At 45.4% G+C, this 26,981-nt stretch overlaps 1 protein-coding gene across 1 annotated transcript in view; it reads right to left on the reverse strand.

The window, feature by feature from the left end:
• The window catches only part of LOC148481855 (uncharacterized), a 40,989-nt gene extending 14,469 nt beyond the window's left edge, over positions 1-26,520 (reverse strand). The window contains exons 1-2 of the mRNA XM_088452929.1: positions 26,421-26,520; positions 25,910-26,149 (exon numbers count right to left, since the gene is read on the reverse strand). Of these exons, the coding sequence (XP_088309055.1) occupies positions 25,910-26,149; positions 26,421-26,520 (340 nt within the window). The remainder of the gene's footprint in view (positions 1-25,909; positions 26,150-26,420) is intronic.
• Positions 26,521-26,981: the final 461 nt, after the last annotated feature.

The following is a 26,981-nucleotide window of genomic DNA, read 5'->3' on the forward strand; positions in this document are numbered from 1 at the left end:
CCTGTACAGTGTAATACCCATGCACCTCATTGCTGCTCTTACTATGTCCTCTAATAGTTTTGTCACTCATTCCACCTAACTCTGTGCCGATGCCTCTACAGTGTAATACCCATGCACCTCAGTGGTGTACTTACTGTGTCCTCTACTAGTATCGTCCCCCTTCCACCTAACTCTGTACCTCTGCCTCTACAGTGTAATACCCATGCACCTCAGTGGTGCGCTTACTGTGTCCTCTACTAGTATCGCCCTCACTCCACCTAACTCTGTGCCTCTGCCTGTATTGTGTAATACCCATGCACCTCAGTGGTCCGATTACAGTGTCCTCTACTAGTATCGCCCTCACTCCACCTAACACTGTGCCTATGCCTGTATAGTGTAATACCCATGCACCTCAGTGGTCCGTCTACAGTGTCCTCTACTAGTATCACCCTCATTCCACCTAACTCTGTGCCTCTGCCTGTATAGTGTAATACCCATGCACCTCAGAGGTCCGACTACAGTGTCCTCTACTAGTATCACCCTCATTCCACCTAGCTCTGTGCCTCTGCCTGTACAGTGTAATACCAATGCACCTCAGTGATGTGCTTACTGTGTCCTCTACTAGTATCGCCCACATTCCACCTAACTGTGTGCCTCTGCCTGTAGATTGTAATACCCATGCACCTCAGTTGTGCACTTACTGTGTCTTCTACTAGTATCGCCCTCATTCCAACTAACTCTGTGCCTCTGTCTGTACATTGTAATACCCATACACCTCAGTGGGGCACTTACTGTGTCCACTACAAGTATCGCCCTCTTTCCGCCTAAATCTGTGCTTCTGCCTATACAGTGTAATACCCATGCACCTCAGTGGTGCGCTTACTGTGTCCTCTACTAATATCACCCTCTTTCCACCTAAATCTGTGCCTCTGCCTATACAGTGTAATACCCATGCAACTCAGTGGTGCGCTTTTTGTGTCATCTACAGGTATCGCCACTCATTCCACCTAAATATGTGCCTCTGCCTTTACAGTGTAATACCCATGCACCTCAGTGGTGCACTTACTGTGTCCTCTACTAATATCACCATCATTCCACCTAACTCTGTGCCTCTGCCTGTACATTGTAATACCCATGCACCTCAGTGGTGCGCTTACTGTGTCCTCTACAAGTATCGCCGTCATTCCACCTAAATCTGTGCCTCTGCCTGTACAGTGTAAATACCCATGCAACTCATTGGAACACTTACTGTGTCCTCTAATAGTAACGCCCTCACTCCACCTAACTCTGTGCCTCTGCCTGTATAGTGTAATACCCATGCACCTCAGTGGTCCACTTACAGTGTCCTCTACTAGTATCGCCCTCATTCCACCTAGCTCTGTGCCTCTGCCTGTACAGTGTAATACCCATGCACCTCAGTGGTGTGCTTTCTGTGTCCTCTACTAGTATCGCTCTCGTTCCACCTAACTCTGTGCCTCTGCCTGTACATTGTAATACCCATGCACCTCAGCGGTGTGCTTACTGTGTCCTCTACTAGTATCGCCCTCATTCCACCTAACTCTGTGAATCTGCCTGTACTTTGTAATACCCATGCACCTCAGTGGTCCGCTTACTGTGTCCTCTACTAGTATCGCCCTCATTCCACCTAACTCTCTGCCTCTGCCTGTACATTGTAATACCCTGGCACCTCAGTGGTGTGCTTACTGGGTCCTCTACTAGTATCACCCTCATTCCACCTAACTCAATGCCTCTGCCTGTACATTGTAATACCCTGGCACCTCAGTGGTGTGCTTACTGGGTCCTCTACTAGTATCACCCTCATTCCACCTAACTCTGTGCATCTGCCTGTACATTGTAATACCCATGCACCTCAGTGGTGTGCTTTCTCTGTCCTCTACTAGTATCACCCTCATTCCACCTAACTCTGCCTCTGCCTGTACAGTGTAATACCCATGCACCTCAGTGATGTGCTTACTGTGCCCTCTACAAGTATTGCCTTCATTCCACCTAACTCTGTGCCTCTGCCTGTACAGTGTAATACCCATGCACCTAAGTGGTCCGCTTACTGTGTCCTCTACTAATATCGCCCTCATTCCTCCTAACTCTGTGCCTCTGACTGTACAGTGTAATACCCATGCACCTCAGTGGAGCACTTACTTGTCCTCTACTAGTATCGCCCTCATTCCACCTAACTCTGTGCCTCTGCCTGTACAGTGTAATACACATGCACCTCAGTGACGCGCTTGCGCTATCCTCTACTAGTATCATCCTCATTCCACCTAACTCTGTGCCTCTGCCTGTACAGTGTAATACCCATGCTCCTCAGTGGTGCGCTTACTGTGTCCTCTAATAGTAACGCCCTCACTCCACCTAACTCTGTGCCTCTGCCTGTATAGTGTAATACCCATGCACCTCAGTGGTCCACTTACAGTGCCCTCTACTAGTATCGCCCTCATTCCACCTAGCTCTGTGCCTCTGCCTGTACATTGTAATACCCATGCACAACAGCGGTACGCTTACTGTGTCCTCTACTAGTATCACCCTCATGCCACCTTACTCTGTGCCTCTGCCTGTACAGTGTAATACCCATGCACCTCAGCGATGCGATAACTGTGTCCTCTAATACTATCACCCTCATTCCATCTAACACTTTGCCTCTGCCTCTACAGTGTAATAACCATGCACATCAGTGGTGTGCTTACTGTGTCCTCTACAAGTATCACCCTCATTCCACCTAACTCTGTTCCTCTGCCAGTACAGTGTAATTCCCTTGCACCTCAGTCGTGCGCTTACTGTGTCCTCTACTAGTATTTCCCTCATTCCACCTTACTCTGTGCCTCTGCCTGTACAGTGTAATTCCCATGCACCTCAGTGGTGCACTTACTGTGTCCACTACTAGTATCGCCCTCATTCCACCTAACTATGTAGCTCTGCTTGTACAGTGTAATACCCATGCTCCTCAGTGGTGTGCTGTGTCCTCTACTAGTATCAACCTCAATCCACCTCTCTCTGTGCCTCTGCCTGTACAGTGTAATACCCATGCACCTCGGTGGAGTGCTTACTGTGTCCTCTACTAGTATCGCCCTCATTCCACCTAACTCTGTGAATCTGCCTGTACTTTGTAATACCCATGCACCTCAGTGGTCCGCTTACTGTGTCCTCTACTAGTATCGCCCTCATTCCACCTAACTCTCTGCCTCTGCCTGTACATTGTAATACCCATGCACCTCAGTGGTGCGCTTTCTCTGTCCTCTACTAGTATCACCCTCATTCCACCTAACTCTGCCTCTGCCTGTACAGTGTAATACCCATGCACCTCAGTGATGTGCTTACTGTGCCCTCTACAAGTATTGCCTTCATTCCACCTAACTCTGTGCCTCTGCCTGTACAGTGTAATACCCATGCTCCTCAGTGGTGTGCTTACTGTGTCCTCTAATAGTAACGCCCTCACTCCACCTAACTCTGTGCCTCTGCCTGTATAGTGTAATACCCATGCACCTCAGTGGTCCACTTACAGTGCCCTCTACTAGTATCGCCCTCATTCCACCTAGCTCTGTGCCTCTGCCTGTACATTGTAATACCCATGCACAACAGCGGTACGCTTACTGTGTCCTCTACTGGTATCACCCTCATTCCATCTAATACTTTGCCTCTGCCTGTACAGTGTAATAACCATGCACCTCAGTGATGCCCTTACTGTGTCCTCTTCTAGTATAGCCCTCATTCCACCTAACTCTGTGCCTCTGACTGTACAGTGTAATACCCATGCACCTCAGTGGTGGAGTGCTTACTGTGTCCTCTACTAGTATCGCCCTCATTCCACCTAACTCTGTGAATCTGCCTGTACATTGTAATACCCATTTACCTCAGTGGTGCGCTTACTGTGTCCTCTACTAGTATCGCCCTCATTCCACCTAACTCTCTGCCTCTGCCTGTACATTGTAATACCCAGGCACCTCAGTGGTGTGCTTACTGTGTCCTCTACTAGTATTGCCCTCATTCCACCTAACTCTGTGCCTCTGCCTGTACAGTGTAATACACATGCACCTCAGTGACGCGCTTACTCTGTCCTCTACTAGTATCACATTCATTCCACCTAACTCTGTGCCTCTGACTGTACAGTCTAATACCCATGCAACTCAGTGGAGCGCTTACTGTGTCCTCTACTAGTATCACCCTCATTCCACCTAACTCTGTATCTCTGCCTGTATAGTTTAATACCCATGCACCTCAGTGGTGCGCTTACTGTGTCCTCTACTAGTATAGCCCTCATTCCACCTAACTCTGTGTCTCTGCCTGTACAGTGTAATTTCCATTCACCTCAGTAGTGTGCTTACTGTGTCTTCTACTAGTATCGCCCTCATTCCACCTAACTCTGTGCCTCTGCCTGTACATTGTAATACCCATGCACCTCAGTGGGTGCGCTTACTGTGTCCTCTACAAGTATCGCCCTCATTCCACCTAAATCTGTGCCACTGCTTGTACAGTGTAAATACCCATTCAACTCAGTGGTGCACTTTTTGTGTCCTTTACAGGTATCACCACTCATTCCACCTAACTCTGTGCCTCTGCCTGTACAGTGTAATACCCATGCACCTCATTGCTGCTCTTACTGTGTCCTCTAATAGTTTTGTCACTCATTCCACCTAACTCTGTGCCGATGCCTGTACAGTGTAATACCCATGCACCTCATTGCTGCTCTTACTGTGTCCTCTAATAGTTTTGTCACTCATTCCACCTAACTCTGTGCCGATGCCTCTACAGTGTAATACCCATGCACCTCAGTGGTGTACTTACTGTGTCCTCTACTAGTATCGTCCCCCTTCCACCTAACTCTGTACCTCTGCCTCTACAGTGTAATACCCATGCACCTCAGTGGTGCGCTTACTGTGTCCTCTACTAGTATCGCCCTCACTCCACCTAACTCTGTGCCTCTGCCTGTATTGTGTAATACCCATGCACCTCAGTGGTCCGTCTACAGTGTCCTCTACTAGTATCACCCTCATTCCACCTAACTCTGTGCCTCTGCCTGTATAGTGTAATACCCATGCACCTCAGAGGTCCGACTACAGTGTCCTCTACTAGTATCACCCTCATTCCACCTAGCTCTGTGCCTCTGCCTGTACAGTGTAATACCAATGCACCTCAGTGATGTGCTTACTGTGTCCTCTACTAGTATCGCCCACATTCCACCTAACTGTGTGCCTCTGCCTGTAGATTGTAATACCCATGCACCTCAGTTGTGCCCTTACTGTGTCTTCTACTAGTATCGCCCTCATTCCAACTAACTCTGTGCCTCTGTCTGTACATTGTAATACCCATACACCTCAGTGGGGCACTTACTGTGTCCACTACAAGTATCGCCCTCTTTCCGCCTAAATCTGTGCTTCTGCCTATACAGTGTAATACCCATGCACCTCAGTGGTGCGCTTACTGTGTCCTCTACTAATATCACCCTCTTTCCACCTAAATCTGTGCCTCTGCCTATACAGTGTAATACCCATGCAACTCAGTGGTGCGCTTTTTGTGTCATCTACAGGTATCGCCACTCATTCCACCTAAATATGTGCCTCTGCCTTTACAGTGTAATACCCATGCACCTCAGTGGTGCACTTACTGTGTCCTCTACTAATATCACCATCATTCCACCTAACTCTGTGCCTCTGCCTGTACATTGTAATACCCATGCACCTCAGTGGTGCGCTTACTGTGTCCTCTACAAGTATCGCCGTCATTCCACCTAAATCTGTGCCTCTGCCTGTACAGTGTAAATACCCATGCAACTCATTGGAACACTTACTGTGTCCTCTAATAGTAACGCCCTCACTCCACCTAACTCTGTGCCTCTGCCTGTATAGTGTAATACCCATGCACCTCAGTGGTCCACTTACAGTGTCCTCTACTAGTATCGCCCTCATTCCACCTAGCTCTGTGCCTCTGCCTGTACAGTGTAATACCCATGCACCTCAGTGGTGTGCTTTCTGTGTCCTCTACTAGTATCGCTCTCGTTCCACCTAACTCTGTGCCTCTGCCTGTACATTGTAATACCCATGCACCTCAGCGGTGTGCTTACTGTGTCCTCTACTAGTATCGCCCTCATTCCACCTAACTCTGTGAATCTGCCTGTACTTTGTAATACCCATGCACCTCAGTGGTCCGCTTACTGTGTCCTCTACTAGTATCGCCCTCATTCCACCTAACTCTCTGCCTCTGCCTGTACATTGTAATACCCTGGCACCTCAGTGGTGTGCTTACTGGGTCCTCTACTAGTATCACCCTCATTCCACCTAACTCAATGCCTCTGCCTGTACATTGTAATACCCTGGCACCTCAGTGGTGTGCTTACTGGGTCCTCTACTAGTATCACCCTCATTCCACCTAACTCTGTGCATCTGCCTGTACATTGTAATACCCATGCACCTCAGTGGTGTGCTTTCTCTGTCCTCTACTAGTATCACCCTCATTCCACCTAACTCTGCCTCTGCCTGTACAGTGTAATACCCATGCACCTCAGTGATGTGCTTAATGTGCCCTCTACAAGTATTGCCTTCATTCCACCTAACTCTGTGCCTCTGCCTGTACAGTGTAATACCCATGCACCTAAGTGGTCCGCTTACTGTGTCCTCTACTAATATCGCCCTCATTCCTCCTAACTCTGTGCCTCTGACTGTACAGTGTAATACCCATGCACCTCAGTGGAGCACTTACTTGTCCTCTACTAGTATCGCCCTCATTCCACCTAACTCTGTGCCTCTGCCTGTACAGTGTAATACACATGCACCTCAGTGACGCGCTTGCGCTATCCTCTACTAGTATCATCCTCATTCCACCTAACTCTGTGCCTCTGCCTGTACAGTGTAATACCCATGCTCCTCAGTGGTGCGCTTACTGTGTCCTCTAATAGTAACGCCCTCACTCCACCTAACTCTGTGCCTCTGCCTGCATAGTGTAATACCCATGCACCTCAGTGGTCCACTTACAGTGCCCTCTACTAGTATCGCCCTCATTCCACCTAGCTCTGTGCCTCTGCCTGTACATTGTAATACCCATGCACAACAGCGGTACGCTTACTGTGTCCTCTACTAGTATCACCCTCATGCCACCTTACTCTGTGCCTCTGCCTGTACAGTGTAATACCCATGCACCTCAGCGATGCGATAACTGTGTCCTCTAATACTATCACCCTCATTCCATCTAACACTTTGCCTCTGCCTCTACAGTGTAATAACCATGCACATCAGTGGTGTGCTTACTGTGTCCTCTACAAGTATCACCCTCATTCCACCTAACTCTGTTCCTCTGCCAGTACAGTGTAATTCCCTTGCACCTCAGTCGTGCGCTTACTGTGTCCTCTACTAGTATTTCCCTCATTCCACCTTACTCTGTGCCTCTGCCTGTACAGTGTAATTCCCATGCACCTCAGTGGTGCACTTACTGTGTCCACTACTAGTATCGCCCTCATTCCACCTAACTATGTAGCTCTGCTTGTACAGTGTAATACCCATGCTCCTCAGTGGTGTGCTGTGTCCTCTACTAGTATCAACCTCAATCCACCTCTCTCTGTGCCTCTGCCTGTACAGTGTAATACCCATGCACCTCGGTGGAGTGCTTACTGTGTCCTCTACTAGTATCGCCCTCATTCCACCTAACTCTGTGAATCTGCCTGTACTTTGTAATACCCATGCACCTCAGTGGTCCGCTTACTGTGTCCTCTACTAGTATCGCCCTCATTCCACCTAACTCTCTGCCTCTGCCTGTACATTGTAATACCCATGCACCTCAGTGGTGCACTTTCTCTGTCCTCTACTAGTATCACCCTCATTCCACCTAACTCTGCCTCTGCCTGTACAGTGTAATACCCATGCACCTCAGTGATGTGCTTACTGTGCCCTCTACAAGTATTGCCTTCATTCCACCTAACTCTGTGCCTCTGCCTGTACAGTGTAATACCCATGCTCCTCAGTGGTGTGCTTACTGTGTCCTCTAATAGTAATGCCCTCACTCCACCTAACTCTGTGCCTCTGCCTGTATAGTGTAATACCCATGCACCTCAGTGGTCCACTTACAGTGCCCTCTACTAGTATCGCCCTCATTCCACCTAGCTCTGTGCCTCTGCCTGTACATTGTAATACCCATGCACAACAGCGGTACGCTTACTGTGTCCTCTACTGGTATCTCCCTCATTCCATCTAATACTTTGCCTCTGCCTGTACAGTGTAATAACCATGCACCTCAGTGATGCGCTTACTGTGTCCTCTTCTAGTATAGCCCTCATTCCACCTAACTCTGTGCCTCTGACTGTACAGTGTAATACCCATGCACCTCAGTGGTGGAGTGCTTACTGTGTCCTCTACTAGTATCGCCCTCATTCCACCTAACTCTGTGAATCTGCCTGTACATTGTAATACCCATTTACCTCAGTGGTGCGCTTACTGTGTCCTCTACTAGTTTCGCCCTCATTCCACCTAACTCTCTGCCTCTGCCTGTACATTGTAATACCCAGGCACCTCAGTGGTGTGCTTACTGTGTCCTCTACTAGTATTGCCCTCATTCCACCTAACTCTGTGCCTCTGCCTGTACAGTGTAATACACATGCACCTCAGTGACGCGCTTACTCTGTCCTCTACTAGTATCACATTCATTCCACCTAACTCTGTGCCTCTGACTGTACAGTCTAATACCCATGCAACTCAGTGGAGCGCTTACTGTGTCCTCTACTAGTATCACCCTCATTCCACCTAACTCTGTATCTCTGCCTGTATAGTTTAATACCCATGCACCTCAGTGGTGCGCTTACTGTGTCCTCTACTAGTATAGCCCTCATTCCACCTAACTCTGTGTCTCTGCCTGTACAGTGTAATTTCCATTCACCTCAGTAGTGTGCTTACTGTGTCTTCTACTAGTATCGCCCTCATTCCACCTAACTCTGTGCCTCTGCCTGTACATTGTAATACCCATGCACCTCAGTGGGTGCGCTTACTGTGTCCTCTACAAGTATCGCCCTCATTCCACCTAAATCTGTGCCACTGCTTGTACAGTGTAAATACCCATTCAACTCAGTGGTGCACTTTTTGTGTCCTTTACAGGTATCACCACTCATTCCACCTAACTCTGTGCCTCTGCCTGTACAGTGTAATACCCATGCACCTCATTGCTGCTCTTACTGTGTCCTCTAATAGTTTTGTCACTCATTCCACCTAACTCTGTGCCGATGCCTGTACAGTGTAATACCCATGCACCTCATTGCTGCTCTTACTGTGTCCTCTAATAGTTTTGTCACTCATTCCACCTAACTCTGTGCCGATGCCTCTACAGTGTAATACCCATGCACCTCAGTGGTGTACTTACTGTGTCCTCTACTAGTATCGTCCCCCTTCCACCTAACTCTGTACCTCTGCCTCTACAGTGTAATACCCATGCACCTCAGTGGTGCGCTTACTGTGTCCTCTACTAGTATCGCCCTCACTCCACCTAACTCTGTGCCTCTGCCTGTATTGTGTAATACCCATGCACCTCAGTGGTCCGATTACAGTGTCCTCTACTAGTATCGCCCTCACTCCACCTAACACTGTGCCTATGCCTGTATAGTGTAATACCCATGCACCTCAGTGGTCCGTCTACAGTGTCCTCTACTAGTATCACCCTCATTCCACCTAACTCTGTGCCTCTGCCTGTATAGTGTAATACCCATGCACCTCAGAGGTGTGCTTACTGTGTCCTCTACTAGTATCGCCCTCATTCCACCTAACTCTGTGAATCTGCCTGTACTTTGTAATACCCATGCACCTCAGTGGTCCGCTTACTGTGTCCTCTACTAGTATCGCCCTCATTCCACCTAACTCTCTGCCTCTGCCTGTACATTGTAATACCCTGGCACCTCAGTGGTGTGCTTACTGGGTCCTCTACTAGTATCACCCTCATTCCACCTAACTCAATGCCTCTGCCTGTACATTGTAATACCCTGGCACCTCAGTGGTGTGCTTACTGGGTCCTCTACTAGTATCACCCTCATTCCACCTAACTCTGTGCATCTGCCTGTACATTGTAATACCCATGCACCTCAGTGGTGTGCTTTCTCTGTCCTCTACTAGTATCACCCTCATTCCACCTAACTCTGCCTCTGCCTGTACAGTGTAATACCCATGCACCTCAGTGATGTGCTTACTGTGCCCTCTACAAGTATTGCCTTCATTCCACCTAACTCTGTGCCTCTGCCTGTACAGTGTAATACCCATGCACCTAAGTGGTCCGCTTACTGTGTCCTCTACTAATATCGCCCTCATTCCTCCTAACTCTGTGCCTCTGACTGTACAGTGTAATACCCATGCACCTCAGTGGAGCACTTACTTGTCCTCTACTAGTATCGCCCTCATTCCACCTAACTCTGTGCCTCTGCCTGTACAGTGTAATACACATGCACCTCAGTGACGCGCTTGCGCTATCCTCTACTAGTATCATCCTCATTCCACCTAACTCTGTGCCTCTGCCTGTACAGTGTAATACCCATGCTCCTCAGTGGTGCGCTTACTGTGTCCTCTAATAGTAACGCCCTCACTCCACCTAACTCTGTGCCTCTGCCTGTATAGTGTAATACCCATGCACCTCAGTGGTCCACTTACAGTGCCCTCTACTAGTATCGCCCTCATTCCACCTAGCTCTGTGCCTCTGCCTGTACATTGTAATACCCATGCACAACAGCGGTACGCTTACTGTGTCCTCTACTAGTATCACCCTCATGCCACCTTACTCTGTGCCTCTGCCTGTACAGTGTAATACCCATGCACCTCAGCGATGCGATAACTGTGTCCTCTAATACTATCACCCTCATTCCATCTAACACTTTGCCTCTGCCTCTACAGTGTAATAACCATGCACATCAGTGGTGTGCTTACTGTGTCCTCTACAAGTATCACCCTCATTCCACCTAACTCTGTTCCTCTGCCAGTACAGTGTAATTCCCTTGCACCTCAGTCGTGCGCTTACTGTGTCCTCTACTAGTATTTCCCTCATTCAACCTTACTCTGTGCCTCTGCCTGTACAGTGTAATTCCCATGCACCTCAGTGGTGCACTTACTGTGTCCACTACTAGTATCGCCCTCATTCCACCTAACTATGTAGCTCTGCTTGTACAGTGTAATACCCATGCTCCTCAGTGGTGTGCTGTGTCCTCTACTAGTATCAACCTCAATCCACCTCTCTCTGTGCCTCTGCCTGTACAGTGTAATACCCATGCACCTCGGTGGAGTGCTTACTGTGTCCTCTACTAGTATCGCCCTCATTCCACCTAACTCTGTGAATCTGCCTGTACTTTGTAATACCCATGCACCTCAGTGGTCCGCTTACTGTGTCCTCTACTAGTATCGCCCTCATTCCACCTAACTCTCTGCCTCTGCCTGTACATTGTAATACCCATGCACCTCAGTGGTGCGCTTTCTCGGTCCTCTACTAGTATCACCCTCATTCCACCTAACTCTGCCTCTGCCTGTACAGTGTAATACCCATGCACCTCAGTGATGTGCTTACTGTGCCCTCTACAAGTATTGCCTTCATTCCACCTAACTCTGTGCCTCTGCCTGTACAGTGTAATACCCATGCTCCTCAGTGGTGTGCTTACTGTGTCCTCTAATAGTAACGCCCTCACTCCACCTAACTCTGTGCCTCTGCCTGTATAGTGTAATACCCATGCACCTCAGTGGTCCACTTACAGTGCCCTCTACTAGTATCGCCCTCATTCCACCTAGCTCTGTGCCTCTGCCTGTACATTGTAATACCCATGCACAACAGCGGTACGCTTACTGTGTCCTCTACTGGTATCACCCTCATTCCATCTAATACTTTGCCTCTGCCTGTACAGTGTAATAACCATGCACCTCAGTGATGCGCTTACTGTGTCCTCTTCTAGTATAGCCCTCATTCCACCTAACTCTGTGCCTCTGACTGTACAGTGTAATACCCATGCACCTCAGTGGTGGAGTGCTTACTGTGTCCTCTACTAGTATCGCCCTCATTCCACCTAACTCTGTGAATCTGCCTGTACATTGTAATACCCATTTACCTCAGTGGTGCGCTTACTGTGTCCTCTACTAGTATCGCCCTCATTCCACCTAACTCTCTGCCTCTGCCTGTACATTGTAATACCCAGGCACCTCAGTGGTGTGCTTACTGTGTCCTCTACTAGTATTGCCCTCATTCCACCTAACTCTGTGCCTCTGCCTGTACAGTGTAATACACATGCACCTCAGTGACGCGCTTACTCTGTCCTCTACTAGTATCACATTCATTCCACCTAACTCTGTGCCTCTGACTGTACAGTCTAATACCCATGCAACTCAGTGGAGCGCTTACTGTGTCCTCTACTAGTATCACCCTCATTCCACCTAACTCTGTATCTCTGCCTGTATAGTTTAATACCCATGCACCTCAGTGGTGCGCTTACTGTGTCCTCTACTAGTATAGCCCTCATTCCACCTAACTCTGTGCCTCTGCCTGTACAGTGTAATTCCCATTCACCTCAGTAGTGTGCTTACTGTGTCTTCTACTAGTATCGCCCTCATTCCACCTAACTCTGTGCCTCTGCCTGTACATTGTAATACCCATGCACCTCAGTGGGTGCGCTTACTGTGTCCTCTACAAGTATCGCCCTCATTCCACCTAAATCTGTGCCACTGCTTGTACAGTGTAAATACCCATTCAACTCAGTGGTGCACTTTTTGTGTCCTTTACAGGTATCACCACTCATTCCACCTAACTCTGTGCCTCTGCCTGTACAGTGTAATACCCATGCACCTCATTGCTGCTCTTACTGTGTCCTCTAATAGTTTTGTCACTCATTCCACCTAACTCTGTGCCGATGCCTGTACAGTGTAATACCCATGCACCTCATTGCTGCTCTTACTATGTCCTCTAATAGTTTTGTCACTCATTCCACCTAACTCTGTGCCGATGCCTCTACAGTGTAATACCCATGCACCTCAGTGGTGTACTTACTGTGTCCTCTACTAGTATCGTCCCCCTTCCACCTAACTCTGTACCTCTGCCTCTACAGTGTAATACCCATGCACCTCAGTGGTGCGCTTACTGTGTCCTCTACTAGTATCGCCCTCACTCCACCTAACTCTGTGCCTCTGCCTGTATTGTGTAATACCCATGCACCTCAGTGGTCCGATTACAGTGTCCTCTACTAGTATCGCCCTCACTCCACCTAACACTGTGCCTATGCCTGTATAGTGTAATACCCATGCACCTCAGTGGTCCGTCTACAGTGTCCTCTACTAGTATCACCCTCATTCCACCTAACTCTGTGCCTCTGCCTGTATAGTGTAATACCCATGCACCTCAGAGGTCCGACTACAGTGTCCTCTACTAGTATCACCCTCATTCCACCTAGCTCTGTGCCTCTGCCTGTACAGTGTAATACCAATGCACCTCAGTGATGTGCTTACTGTGTCCTCTACTAGTATCGCCCACATTCCACCTAACTGTGTGCCTCTGCCTGTAGATTGTAATACCCATGCACCTCAGTTGTGCACTTACTGTGTCTTCTACTAGTATCGCCCTCATTCCAACTAACTCTGTGCCTCTGTCTGTACATTGTAATACCCATACACCTCAGTGGGGCACTTACTGTGTCCACTACAAGTATCGCCCTCTTTCCGCCTAAATCTGTGCTTCTGCCTATACAGTGTAATACCCATGCACCTCAGTGGTGCGCTTACTGTGTCCTCTACTAATATCACCCTCTTTCCACCTAAATCTGTGCCTCTGCCTATACAGTGTAATACCCATGCAACTCAGTGGTGCGCTTTTTGTGTCATCTACAGGTATCGCCACTCATTCCACCTAAATATGTGCCTCTGCCTTTACAGTGTAATACCCATGCACCTCAGTGGTGCACTTACTGTGTCCTCTACTAATATCACCATCATTCCACCTAACTCTGTGCCTCTGCCTGTACATTGTAATACCCATGCACCTCAGTGGTGCGCTTACTGTGTCCTCTACAAGTATCGCCGTCATTCCACCTAACTCTGTGCCTCTGCCTGTATAGTGTAATACCCGTGCACCTCAGTGGTCCACTTACAGTGTCCTCTACTAGTATCGCCCTCATTCCACCTAGCTCTGTGCCTCTGCCTGTACAGTGTAATACCCATGCACCTCAGTGGTGTGCTTTCTGTGTCCTCTACTAGTATCGCTCTCGTTCCACCTAACTCTGTGCCTCTGCCTGTACATTGTAATACCCATGCACCTCAGCGGTGTGCTTACTGTGTCCTCTACTAGTATCGCCCTCATTCCACCTAACTCTGTGAATCTGCCTGTACTTTGTAATACCCATGCACCTCAGTGGTCCGCTTACTGTGTCCTCTACTAGTATCGCCCTCATTCCACCTAACTCTCTGCCTCTGCCTGTACATTGTAATACCCTGGCACCTCAGTGGTGTGCTTACTGGGTCCTCTACTAGTATCACCCTCATTCCACCTAACTCAATGCCTCTGCCTGTACATTGTAATACCCTGGCACCTCAGTGGTGTGCTTACTGGGTCCTCTACTAGTATCACCCTCATTCCACCTAACTCTGTGCATCTGCCTGTACATTGTAATACCCATGCACCTCAGTGGTGTGCTTTCTCTGTCCTCTACTAGTATCACCCTCATTCCACCTAACTCTGCCTCTGCCTGTACAGTGTAATACCCATGCACCTCAGTGATGTGCTTACTGTGCCCTCTACAAGTATTGCCTTCATTCCACCTAACTCTGTGCCTCTGCCTGTACAGTGTAATACCCATGCACCTAAGTGGTCCGCTTACTGTGTCCTCTACTAATATCGCCCTCATTCCTCCTAACTCTGTGCCTCTGACTGTACAGTGTAATACCCATGCACCTCAGTGGAGCACTTACTTGTCCTCTACTAGTATCGCCCTCATTCCACCTAACTCTGTGCCTCTGCCTGTACAGTGTAATACACATGCACCTCAGTGACGCGCTTGCGCTATCCTCTACTAGTATCATCCTCATTCCACCTAACTCTGTGCCTCTGCCTGTACAGTGTAATACCCATGCTCCTCAGTGGTGCGCTTACTGTGTCCTCTAATAGTAACGCCCTCACTCCACCTAACTCTGTGCCTCTGCCTGTATAGTGTAATACCCATTCACCTCAGTGGTCCACTTACAGTGCCCTCTACTAGTATCGCCCTCATTCCACCTAGCTCTGTGCCTCTGCCTGTACATTGTAATACCCATGCACAACAGCGGTACGCTTACTGTGTCCTCTACTAGTATCACCCTCATGCCACCTTACTCTGTGCCTCTGCCTGTACAGTGTAATACCCATGCACCTCAGCGATGCGATAACTGTGTCCTCTAATACTATCACCCTCATTCCATCTAACACTTTGCCTCTGCCTCTACAGTGTAATAACCATGCACATCAGTGGTGTGCTTACTGTGTCCTCTACAAGTATCACCCTCATTCCACCTAACTCTGTTCCTCTGCCAGTACAGTGTAATTCCCTTGCACCTCAGTCATGCGCTTACTGTGTCCTCTACTAGTATTTCCCTCATTCCACCTTACTCTGTGCCTCTGCCTGTACAGTGTAATTCCCATGCACCTCAGTGGTGCACTTACTGTGTCCACTACTAGTATCGCCCTCATTCCACCTAACTATGTAGCTCTGCTTGTACAGTGTAATACCCATGCTCCTCAGTGGTGTGCTGTGTCCTCTACTAGTATCAACCTCAATCCACCTCTCTCTGTGCCTCTGCCTGTACAGTGTAATACCCATGCACCTCGGTGGAGTGCTTACTGTGTCCTCTACTAGTATCGCCCTCATTCCACCTAACTCTGTGAATCTGCCTGTACTTTGTAATACCCATGCACCTCAGTGGTCCGCTTACTGTGTCCTCTACTAGTATCGCCCTCATTCCACCTAACTCTCTGCCTCTGCCTGTACATTGTAATACCCATGCACCTCAGTGGTGCGCTTTCTCTGTCCTCTACTAGTATCACCCTCATTCCACCTAACTCTGCCTCTGCCTGTACAGTGTAATACCCATGCACCTCAGTGATGTGCTTACTGTGCCCTCTACAAGTATTGCCTTCATTCCACCTAACTCTGTGCCTCTGCCTGTACAGTGTAATACCCATGCTCCTCAGTGGTGTGCTTACTGTGTCCTCTAATAGTAACGCCCTCACTCCACCTAACTCTGTGCCTCTGCCTGTATAGTGTAATACCCATGCACCTCAGTGGTCCACTTACAGTGCCCTCTACTAGTATCGCCCTCATTCCACCTAGCTCTGTGCCTCTGCCTGTACATTGTAATACCCATGCACAACAGCGGTAAGCTTACTGTGTCCTCTACTGGTATCACCCTCATTCCATCTAATACTTTGCCTCTGCCTGTACAGTGTAATAACCATGCACCTCAGTGATGCGCTTACTGTGTCCTCTTCTAGTATAGCCCTCATTCCACCTAACTCTGTGCCTCTGACTGTACAGTGTAATACCCATGCACCTCAGTGGTGGAGTGCTTACTGTGTCCTCTACTAGTATCGCCCTCATTCCACCTAACTCTGTGAATCTGCCTGTACATTGTAATACCCATTTACCTCAGTGGTGCGCTTACTGTGTCCTCTACTAGTATCGCCCTCATTCCACCTAACTCTCTGCCTCTGCCTGTACATTGTAATACCCAGGCACCTCAGTGGTGTGCTTACTGTGTCCTCTACTAGTATTGCCCTCATTCCACCTAACTCTGTGCCTCTGCCTGTACAGTGTAATACACATGCACCTCAGTGACGCGCTTACTCTGTCCTCTACTAGTATCACATTCATTCCACCTAACTCTGTGCCTCTGACTGTACAGTCTAATACCCATGCAACTCAGTGGAGCGCTTACTGTGTCCTCTACTAGTATCACCCTCATTCCACCTAACTCTGTATCTCTGCCTGTATAGTTTAATACCCATGCACCTCAGTGGTGCGCTTACTGTGTCCTCTACTAGTATAGCCCTCATTCCACCTAACTCTGTGCCTCTGCCTGTACAGTGTAATTCCCATTCACCTCAGTAGTGTGCTTACTGTGTCTTCTACTAGTATCGCCCTCATTCCACCTAACTCTGTGCCTCTGCCTGTACAGTGTAATACCCATGCACCTCAGTGGTGCGCTTACTGTGTCCTCTGCTTGTATCACCCTCAATTCAACTAACTGACGGCCTGATTCAGAGCCGGACGCAAAACAGTGTTCGCCCGCAGTAGTTACGACCATCCAAATGTCAAACCAAGCGCTCGCACGTGTGTTCGCTCATAGCGAGTCTTCCGCCCCATATTTCCCCAACACCTCCTCTAGCTAATGAGCGTCCGAAATAGCGAGCTCTCTACTCGTTTTTTATTGAAGTGTTCGCTCGCACAAGTACTACCGGAAGTAGGCCTGTCATTTGTCGATTGCCTTGTTTCTCGTTCGGCAAACATCCGTGAATCGATTGGTGCCAATCATTACCTTAATTTACTTAATTGTTGGTCTAATGTTTACAATTTTGTTTGTTTTTTGAATGTCAATAAACTTTATTGTTTGTTTTGTGTTCATTTTGGTCCGTAGATTCCGTCTGCTTTTAAGGGCAAACTTGTTGTTTATTTTAAATCCAAAGGCTGTTTGTTTTTTTGTTTTTTTTGTTTTATTTTGGTTTATAATATAGAAAATGTTTTATTTGTTTTTTCCTGATTGTTGCTAACGCATCAAAATGCAGCAAGCCAATCCTAAGTCACAATATATTTTTATGGATTGTTCACATGACTCACACATTAACCAATAGAATTGTTCATGTTATTTATGAAAATACATTAGCCAATCAAAATTTAGGGGTCCCTGTAATAAAAGTGATTTGTGTTAAAAAAAACCCATTGCCATCATGAGAGCCAGTGCTTTTTCAAGGCGTGAGCTGCTGGTGCTCACAGAAATTATAGATCGCCATATAACGGATAGGCCACCCCCCGTCACCAACATGCTCAAGTGACGGGCGTACGCGGAGGTGCGGCGCAGGTTGCGTACAATGGGGTTTCGGAGGACCATCGGCCAATTGGAGCGCCGGTGGTCGGATTTACGGCGCAGGTCCCCACACCTGCTTGCACATCTTCGGATGCGGATCCATCAGCGTAAGTGAAAATTTGAATGTTTATATATCTATGTCAATCTGTTTTTAATTTTTGTCTTTGCTAATGTAAATTTGCATTAATGTGTGTGCATGTGTGTAGTATGCGTTTTTATTTGGCTAAATGAGACCTTGTTAATGTTGTTTATTTTTAATTTTTTATTTTCTTTTGGGTTATAGTTTTACATTTAAAATGTTTTTGGGAATACATATTTGCTAATATTCCAAACTATACATCATTCAGGTCAGGAGCGGATCCACAGATGGAGTCGGAGGCCTGCCCGACCCCTCTCCCCAACTCCCACCATGTCCTTACCTGCCAACTCCTCCCAAATTTCTCCACCCTCCCCTGACCTGGACATCCCTATTTCCCCTTCCTCTCCTGCTCTCCAAATCCAAATAACCCCTCCCTCCCCTGTCATACCCATCCACATTTCCACACCCTCCCCTGATCCACCCACTCTTTATTCTACTTTATTCTATTCCCTTTATCCCCACCTCCATTACCCCTCCTGATTCTTCCATCCACTGGCCCACTTCATCGGAGGATGATGATCGTGGCCAACCTGTCCCTGAAGCTGCTGGTAATTTGATTTACATGTGTGCAATTAATTTGTAAAAAGGTGCCCTATATGCATACACTATGTATCCCTGAATACAATCTAAGGCCATTCCAAATTTGTACATTTTTATTATTTTTTTATGTTAAATCATCCCTTTTTTATTTTTGGGAATTTAATGTAAAATTTTGTGGCAATTTTTTACCTTAGAATGTCTTCCTTTTTTTTGTGTTGTACAACAATTTTGTATTTTTTAATTTTAGTTTTAACTTTTGGGTGTTTTCTACATTCTTCTTTACCAAATTAATTTTTTCATTACCACATATGCCAGTGCCAAATACAAGTTTCATGTGGCTTTTTTTAATTTGTTGTATAAAATCAACATACAAATTGTGTAAGGATTATTTCAGATGCCAAAGTGATTGTTCAACCCACTATTCTCATGTTCTTGTTTTTTTTTTTTTGAATTTTTGGCCCAATTGGTAATTTAGGTGAGTTCATGTAACCACTATATTTTTTTCCAAAATTTTGTATTGTATGTTAACTAATTTTCATGGTAAATCCTAATGTCTTTTTTTTAAATTTGGACAAAAATAAAAAATGATATTAATACACAGATTTCTCTTTCAACAGACCCAAGGATGCGGGATCAGCAGATTTTGGCCCAAATACTAAATATGCGTGGCCATTTGGTGCAGCTTCTTGTGACCATGGACCATGTGGTTGCGTTATTGCACCATTAATATGTTTTTGTTTATTGTTTTTGTTAATAAAAAATTTTAAATTTAAAACATTGATTTTATTGCCTCAAACATTAGCTACCAAGGACAATAAATTTCTTTGCATGTGTTAATTTTTTAGTTTTTTTTTTTATTTATTTATTTGATTTTTCTTATGAAAATGCAAACAATGTTCCAGACTAAAATTTTTCACTAAAAAAAACAAAAAACTTAACATAAAATCTGACTGGTTTCCCAGAAATTGAAGACATAACTTGAAAAACCCCAAAATTGGTTAATTGACATTAACTCCATAATGGTTCACTAGAATACCCTTATGTATTTTTTTTTTATTCTAAATTAAAAAAAAATACCAAAATGGGAAAATAAAGAAGAAAAAGGTTGGCCAAACTAGGCAAACATGTTGTTAATTGTTAGGAGAAAAATACAAAAATAAAAATAAAAAAACAACGACAACAAAAAAATTTCAAAGGTACTGTCCATTTGTTAAAGGCTTTTGGTGTATTTTCATATTCCAAATATAAACAAAAAAACTCTAAAATGTTTAATACACATTATCACCAAAAACAACAAATATACACACAAATTTAATAATCACAAAATCAAGAACTGGTTGAAGATGGTGCATGCCAACATGTTGTCCAAATTCAGATTAAAAACACATTTGTCCAGGTGTTAAGTTAATTTGTGAGTCATTATTGTCACAGTCGAGCAATTTCAGGAAGTAAGCAGGTTGTTGTTTGGTTTTTGAAAAAACAAGAAAAGAAACAGTTTACAATTCCAAACATAGGATAGTTAATACACATAATTTACCTTATTCCCAATGTAAACAAATGTTAAAATAAGGAAAATAAAATACCAGAAAAAACGAGAAACTACGTTATCTCGTATGGAACCCCCAGACACTCTCCTAAGACCTTCCACAGGGGGCCATCCTCCGGCAAGGCATCCTCTGGCTGCATTAGAACACCACTCCTTATGGTGATGTTATGGAAAATCCCACACAGTACCACAATTTTGGAAACCATAGCCGGCAAATACATTAGGTCGCCACCAGAGTGGTGGAGGCATCTAAATCGGCCTTTTGAAAGGCCTATGCAGCGCTCCACTACCTGCCTGGAGGCAGTAAGTGCAGAATTAAATTGACTTTGTGGCCCTGGTGTAGGGACCAAATAAGGAGTGAGCAGCCAGGACGTGCAAGGGTAACCACTGTCTCCTGCAAATGTAAAAACATAAAATGTAAAAAAAAACATATTAAAAAAATGGTAACATCAAGACATTAAGAGTCCCACTTACCCAGAAGCCACGCATCACCAGCTTGTAGGTTGTTTAATTTCTGCCAAAGCCCTGTTTGCCTGATGACAAAAGAATCATGTAACCTTCCTGGGAACTTGGCATTCAGGGACAGGATCTGGAGGGAGGCATCACATACCACCATTACATTCATTGAATGAAAATGTTTACGGTTCCTAAATATAACCTCCAGCACTGCTGGAGGCTGAAGTGGTATGTCACTGCCATCCACAACCCCTATGATGTGTGGGAAGCCTGCAATTTCGAAAAAATTTTACTTCACCACAGTAAGGGAACCCATATCCGATGGCATATCAATAAAATGATGGAGGTGCTTAAATAACGCATCCATCATGCCCCTCAAGATCCGGGAAAAGGAGGACTGTGAAATTCCTGCCACTATACCAACTGTGGTCTGGAAGGATCCTGAGGCACAAAAATGTAACACCAACATAAACTGTGTTAGTGGTGGTATTGCTGTTGGATTGGTAATTTGCCTTTCAAGATCACTCTCTATTAATGAGAGAGTGTCTAGGATAATTTTTGGTGGTAGGCGGTAACGCCGTAACACCTCATCAGGCATTCCAAAAAGGGTGACACGTGTTCGAAATATCTGGGGCCTTTCACGCCTATGAGGCCTACACCTAGGAGGATGTCCCGGTTGGTCGGGGTCTGTGACCATCGCCAATATAATTCGGCCAACATCATTCTGAAATGTTAAGCAATGAAGTTAAGATTTAGATTATTGCGAACGTTAAAAAATACTTATCTTTTCAGCATAAAAAGGTGAATCTTACAGGGTTGGGGAGTGACATCTTGTAGTAAACCTACGAATGTGTTAGTGAGAAGAAAAGAACACTCAAAATTTGACAAAAAATTACAGACTAAGGCAAAATGAACCAGAATGCATGCACTACCCAGATGATGTTTTTTTAAAAACACAAATTTGAAAAAAAAGTACTGTCCACTTAACATTGACCTTGGCAAACTGTGCGCCACATTTTACCTTACCGCTAAAAACATAAACATAAGATCGCAAAATACTACGCCACATTTTACCTTACCACTAAAAACACAAACATAAGATTGCAAAATACTACGCCACATTTTACCTTACCGCTAAAAACACAAACATAAGATCACAAAATACTATGCCACATTTTACCTTACCGCTAAAAACACAAACATAAGATCGCAAAATACTACGCCACAATTTATGTTTAAAAAATTAAAAATAAAAAACATAGCAAATCAGACAGGTTTTTAGGCACAACACTGCACAGCGTGACCACTAAAAATAACCTCACAAATGTAGATAAATACAAGTTTATAAGGATATCAAAAAACATTTACCACACAGATGAAGACACCCAAAGTTTCCAAATCCAAAAAAAGCAAAGAAAAAGTTCAAACAACTAAATGAAAGAAAAGTAAACACGTATTAACATTTAAAAAAAAAAAATTAACAAGTAAAATAGAAAGAAAGTATATTAATAATCCAAAACACTTCCAATATATAACATAATTTTAAAAAAAAATGTAAAAAAATTTAACGTACCTAACCAAAGGCAAAATATTTTTTCTCAATGAATACTCAAAACTCGATGCCCAAGACCACGACCACGACTCCAAATCCAACTCCAAGTCCAACTCCAAGTCCAACTCCAAACTCTAAACAACCCACCCCAAAAACAGGCCAGAAATAAGCCTTAAATAGCCTAAACTTTCCTGCACAAATCAATGACGCCCAATAGGTGCGCCCAAAGCATGATGCGGCCGCGGAATGCACACGCATCTATAAAAATGACATGAGAGCACTAAATAGGTCTGCTTTACTCATTTTGGACTAAATGACCACTGAGGCGCAGCAAAGCCCAATTCCTGAAACTCACAGTAAGTACCTCAAAAATTTAATTTCTAAAAACATTACAACAATTTATTTGTTTAAAAATTTTTACAATTTTTAAAGGCATGGAGACAGAGAAGGAGGAGGCTGCGGGGCCCGGCAACCAGCCCCGTCAAAAAAAAAATGACTGCCACAATTCACAAGAAAGGAGATGGAGGTTTTGGTGCAAAAGTGCATGGATAACTTGGCCCATGCACCAAGAAATATGGGTGCAACACAGAGATGGAAACTGTGGGAGGACATAGCCAGTGCTGTCAATGGGGTTGGTGACTTTGTCCGTTCAACCAATGAGGTCAAACGGCAGTATGTAAATGCTCTAACATATTTCCCAAAATTTGGAGGAACATTTTAAATCTAAAACTACTTTTTTACCAACAGATGGAGTGACTTCAAATATCGCCTAAAGCAAAAGTTGGCTGATAGGGCTAGACATGCAGGGGGGACAGGCGGTGGGCCAACCCCTGTGTCACTGGAGCTGACCAATTTGGAGGAGCTGGCACAGGGGTGTGTGCAGGAAGAGGAGGTGTTTGGCGTGTCCAACATGGACACAGACATGCCAGACTTTGCGGCTCCACATGTTGCCGCAAGAAATTTAGTTAAAACTGTTTAAAAAGGATTTTTTTGAAAAATTAAAAATGTACTAATATTTGTATAATCTATCTTTTTCACACAGGCACAGAAGAGGATGAGTCTGCTCCAGAACTGAGGTTTGGCCACAGTAGATCTGCTGCCTCCACAGGGGAGGAAGCAGTATATCCGGCTGGGGACCCTGTGGTGGACAGTCCGGGGCCTTCCCCCTCACAGGCAGTGGCCCTTCTCTCAAATCTCAATGAGATAATGTATAAGAACACCGAGATTCTGATGAGGATGGACGCCAATCTGCTACGGGTGGCGGACGCCCTGGAGGAAAACGCTGCAGCCAATGTCAGAGTAGCTAATGCCCTGGAGCAGCTCGTCCGCCTGTGCATGTTGGAGCCAGCCTCCCTTCCTGCCAGAACATCAGGGCCCTCACCTCTGGCGCAACATCAGCCATCCCTCCAAATGTGCCTAGCCCTATGCCTAGGCCAGAGAAAACACCAGCTACCTCTGGCCAGGCAAAGTGCACAACCAGACGGACAAAGTCATGCTCCCTCCAATATCAAGCCAAGCGGGGGAAAAGGCGTTGACAGCACTGGCTAATTCCCCCAAATTCCATCTCTGTGTTTGCCCCATATTTTTGCACCACAAAACCTCCCTCTCCTTTCTTGTGAATTGTTTTTTTTTTTACATTACTTTATATTTTTGATAAAAAAAAATTAAAAATTTTGGCTGACAAAAAAGCCAAATTTATACAAAAATGTTAACATTTAATTTTTTAAAAATAAAAAACAAAAGACAAAAAAATGTGTGTTAAATTCATTCTCAAATGGCTAAAAGGGACTGGAACAAATATACTTAAATACATAACAAAGGTCATATACTTACCTTATGTTTTTTTAATTAAAACATTTTTTAATAGGTAAGTAAACAATAACACAAGCAAAGCAATTAGTAGCTGATTGTCTTTCTGTATTGAAACCAAAATAAAAAAAATAAAAAGATAGTTGTTGGGCTTTTAAAAAACTAAAGAAATCTGACAACAACATGCGTACGGAATATAGCAAAAACATCAAGCATTTTTAACTTTATTGGAACATTTATCTTGTGATTGTTGTGATTTCAAAACACAAACAAATAGGAATACAACATGCGTTCCAAATTTAGCTAATAAATCATGGCCATTGCAAATCACCTTCTCGCAAGTGAACCAATTATTAGGTGATTGGTCTTGTGCCTTGTAAAGGAGAATAGCAAAACATCGATTCGCTAAGGGAGCTACGAAGAGACCATCGTCTTTGCGAGATCCAATACTCTACCACACGCTGAACGAGCAGTCATAATGGAAACTGGATCACATAGTGACGTATCAAAAAGACCATCCAAATTGGACGTTCGTTCAAGATAATACATGTACGCCCAAAAAACGGCTTGACACGCCTGCGTTTTCACATCTCCACCCCCGTTACCACCCATAAATGGAACATTCTGTTAAACAAATTACATAGGTCACTTCCTGTTCGCTGTGTATACGAGCGAAAGAAAAATGACCGCAAAGATACTGACGCACATGCGCAATGATAACCGGATGCATGCTTGGTTTAAAAAAATTTAATGTGTGCGAGCGAACGGCTGCTTGCGTCCGGCTCTGAATGAGGTCCTCTGTGCCTCTGCCAGTACAGTGTAATACCCATGCACCTCAGTGGTGCGCTTACTGTGTCCTCTACTAGTATCACCCTCACTCCACCTAACTCTGTGCCTCTGCCTGTACAGTGTAATACCCATGTGCCTCAGTGGTGTGCTTACTGTTGGCCTGATTCAGAGCCGCTCGTAAGCGGCCGCTCGTTCGCTCCGAGTGCTGTTCGCACATCTGCGCATGCGTATGGGTTGTAGTGCGCATGCGCCAACCATTCAGTGCGGTCGGAAATCGTGTGCTCGCAAAATAGAGAGTGCCTGCTAATTTGAGTGACAGAATGAGGCGTTTGTGTGGGTGGCAACAGGGGAAGGTGCTTGAAAACGGGGAGTGGAGATCCGAACGCAGGCGTGCCAAACGGTCAAAACAGGCGTTTTAAGGGTGTGCATAATTAACAAAGCAGCGTCATCGACCACATCACTTGGTTGTCTTGAAGCCTGAACTGCTCGCATGATTGCGGTAGGAAAATGCTAACACAAGCACTGCGAGCAATTCATACGCCTTTCGATGTACTCGATTAATCTATTAAATAGCGGAGATGACGTATGATGCGAACGGCCAAGGGGCGTCTTTACAAAAGAGCGAGCGCATGTTTCGTTTGCTCGCTCAGACATAGAGGCGTCAACAGACCGCAAAGAGTGAGCGCTTAATTTAAATAGCCAGCCCCTTTTTCTGAACGAGCGTCTGCAAATAGCGTCCGACTCTGACTCAGGCCCAGTGTCCTCCACTAGTATCACCCTCATTCCACCTAATTCTGTGCCTCTGCCTGTACAGTGTAATACCCATGCACCTTAATGGAACATGTATAATGTCCACAGAAGCCTTTGCCCAGCACAACCAATAATTTGTACTTTGTGTATGACCTCTGTAGTGTCTCCCTATCAATGAGGCGACTCAACTTCATGTACTCATGTAATATTTGTCCTAAAATACTTAGTTACATAAAAAGAGGCTGAATATTAACTGTTTCTACAGACAAACTTCCCGGAACATCTGTGTAATATACATTGTTATTTACCTAGTCTCTCAGACATTTGCTGCAGCTCGGTGTCATACAGGGAGTTGGTGATATCAGTTATGTTGATCCTCCCTCTGTTCTTGGTGTGATAAAGGATCCCGAATTTATACTGAGACACGTCCTCTATGAACTGCCGGAATCCATTGTTAAAGATGTAACAAGGTCGGACGTCGTCCACGTTCTGGTAGGATCCAGATTTCAGCCAGCTAATTAGCCAATCGTAGTCACTCTCCGAAGACCCTGAAAAGATCCCAACTGGACTCTGAGACAGATCACACAATATTGGAAATTATTATTGAGAACATAAAGTTTCCAAGACATACTGAGCACATTAATATGCAAGAAATATTGCTACTTACATGTAATTATATTGAATCCTTATTAAATTATTTTTAAAAAAGTGCATGGTTCTTGCAGATATCAGCATAGTGCGAATGTGTAAAAGTAAAAAAATCAGCCAGCGCACATGCACTGGGTCAGACTTACACTAACTGATGGAAATCACTACTACCAATGGATTGATCTTTCTGTTGGTGGACCACAGTTTCCAAGATATAGGCATTTCTGATCACCAGGCGATCAGGTGATTGAAAAGAACAGCCCCATTCCATGGTAGCATCATGGGAGTGTCATGGTCAGATTATCCAACTCTCATATGTACTCGCAGCATTTGGTCACAGATGGGACGTCTGTTTCTGACAGATCATTGACAGCTAGTTTGGGGCTCATGTGTGTCCAGATAGTAATGATGGCAGCTACTGATGCAGATGGATACGCAGTGGGTGGGTCAGACGTCTGATTTCAGTCATACTGGTTTTCTGCACACTTCAGAAATTTCCTACATTTACATTTAAAAGTTTGTAAAATATCCTGGGCATACAGAAAAGCGTTCACACAGGCGTCTGACTCCCATAGAGGGTTTGAGAGATTTATAGATGGATACATGAGAGCTGTGGAGGGAGCAGTGAGGGAGATATGGAGGGGGCAGTGAGAGAGATATGGAGGGGGCAGTGAGAGATATGGAGGGGGCAGTGAGAGAGATATGGAGGGGGCAGTGAGAGAGATATGTAGG

The sequence above is a fragment of the Taudactylus pleione genome, unplaced genomic scaffold (genome assembly GCF_031769625.1).
Source record: "Taudactylus pleione unplaced genomic scaffold, aTauple2 ptg000559l, whole genome shotgun sequence".
Lineage (NCBI taxonomy): Eukaryota > Metazoa > Chordata > Amphibia > Anura > Myobatrachidae > Taudactylus > Taudactylus pleione.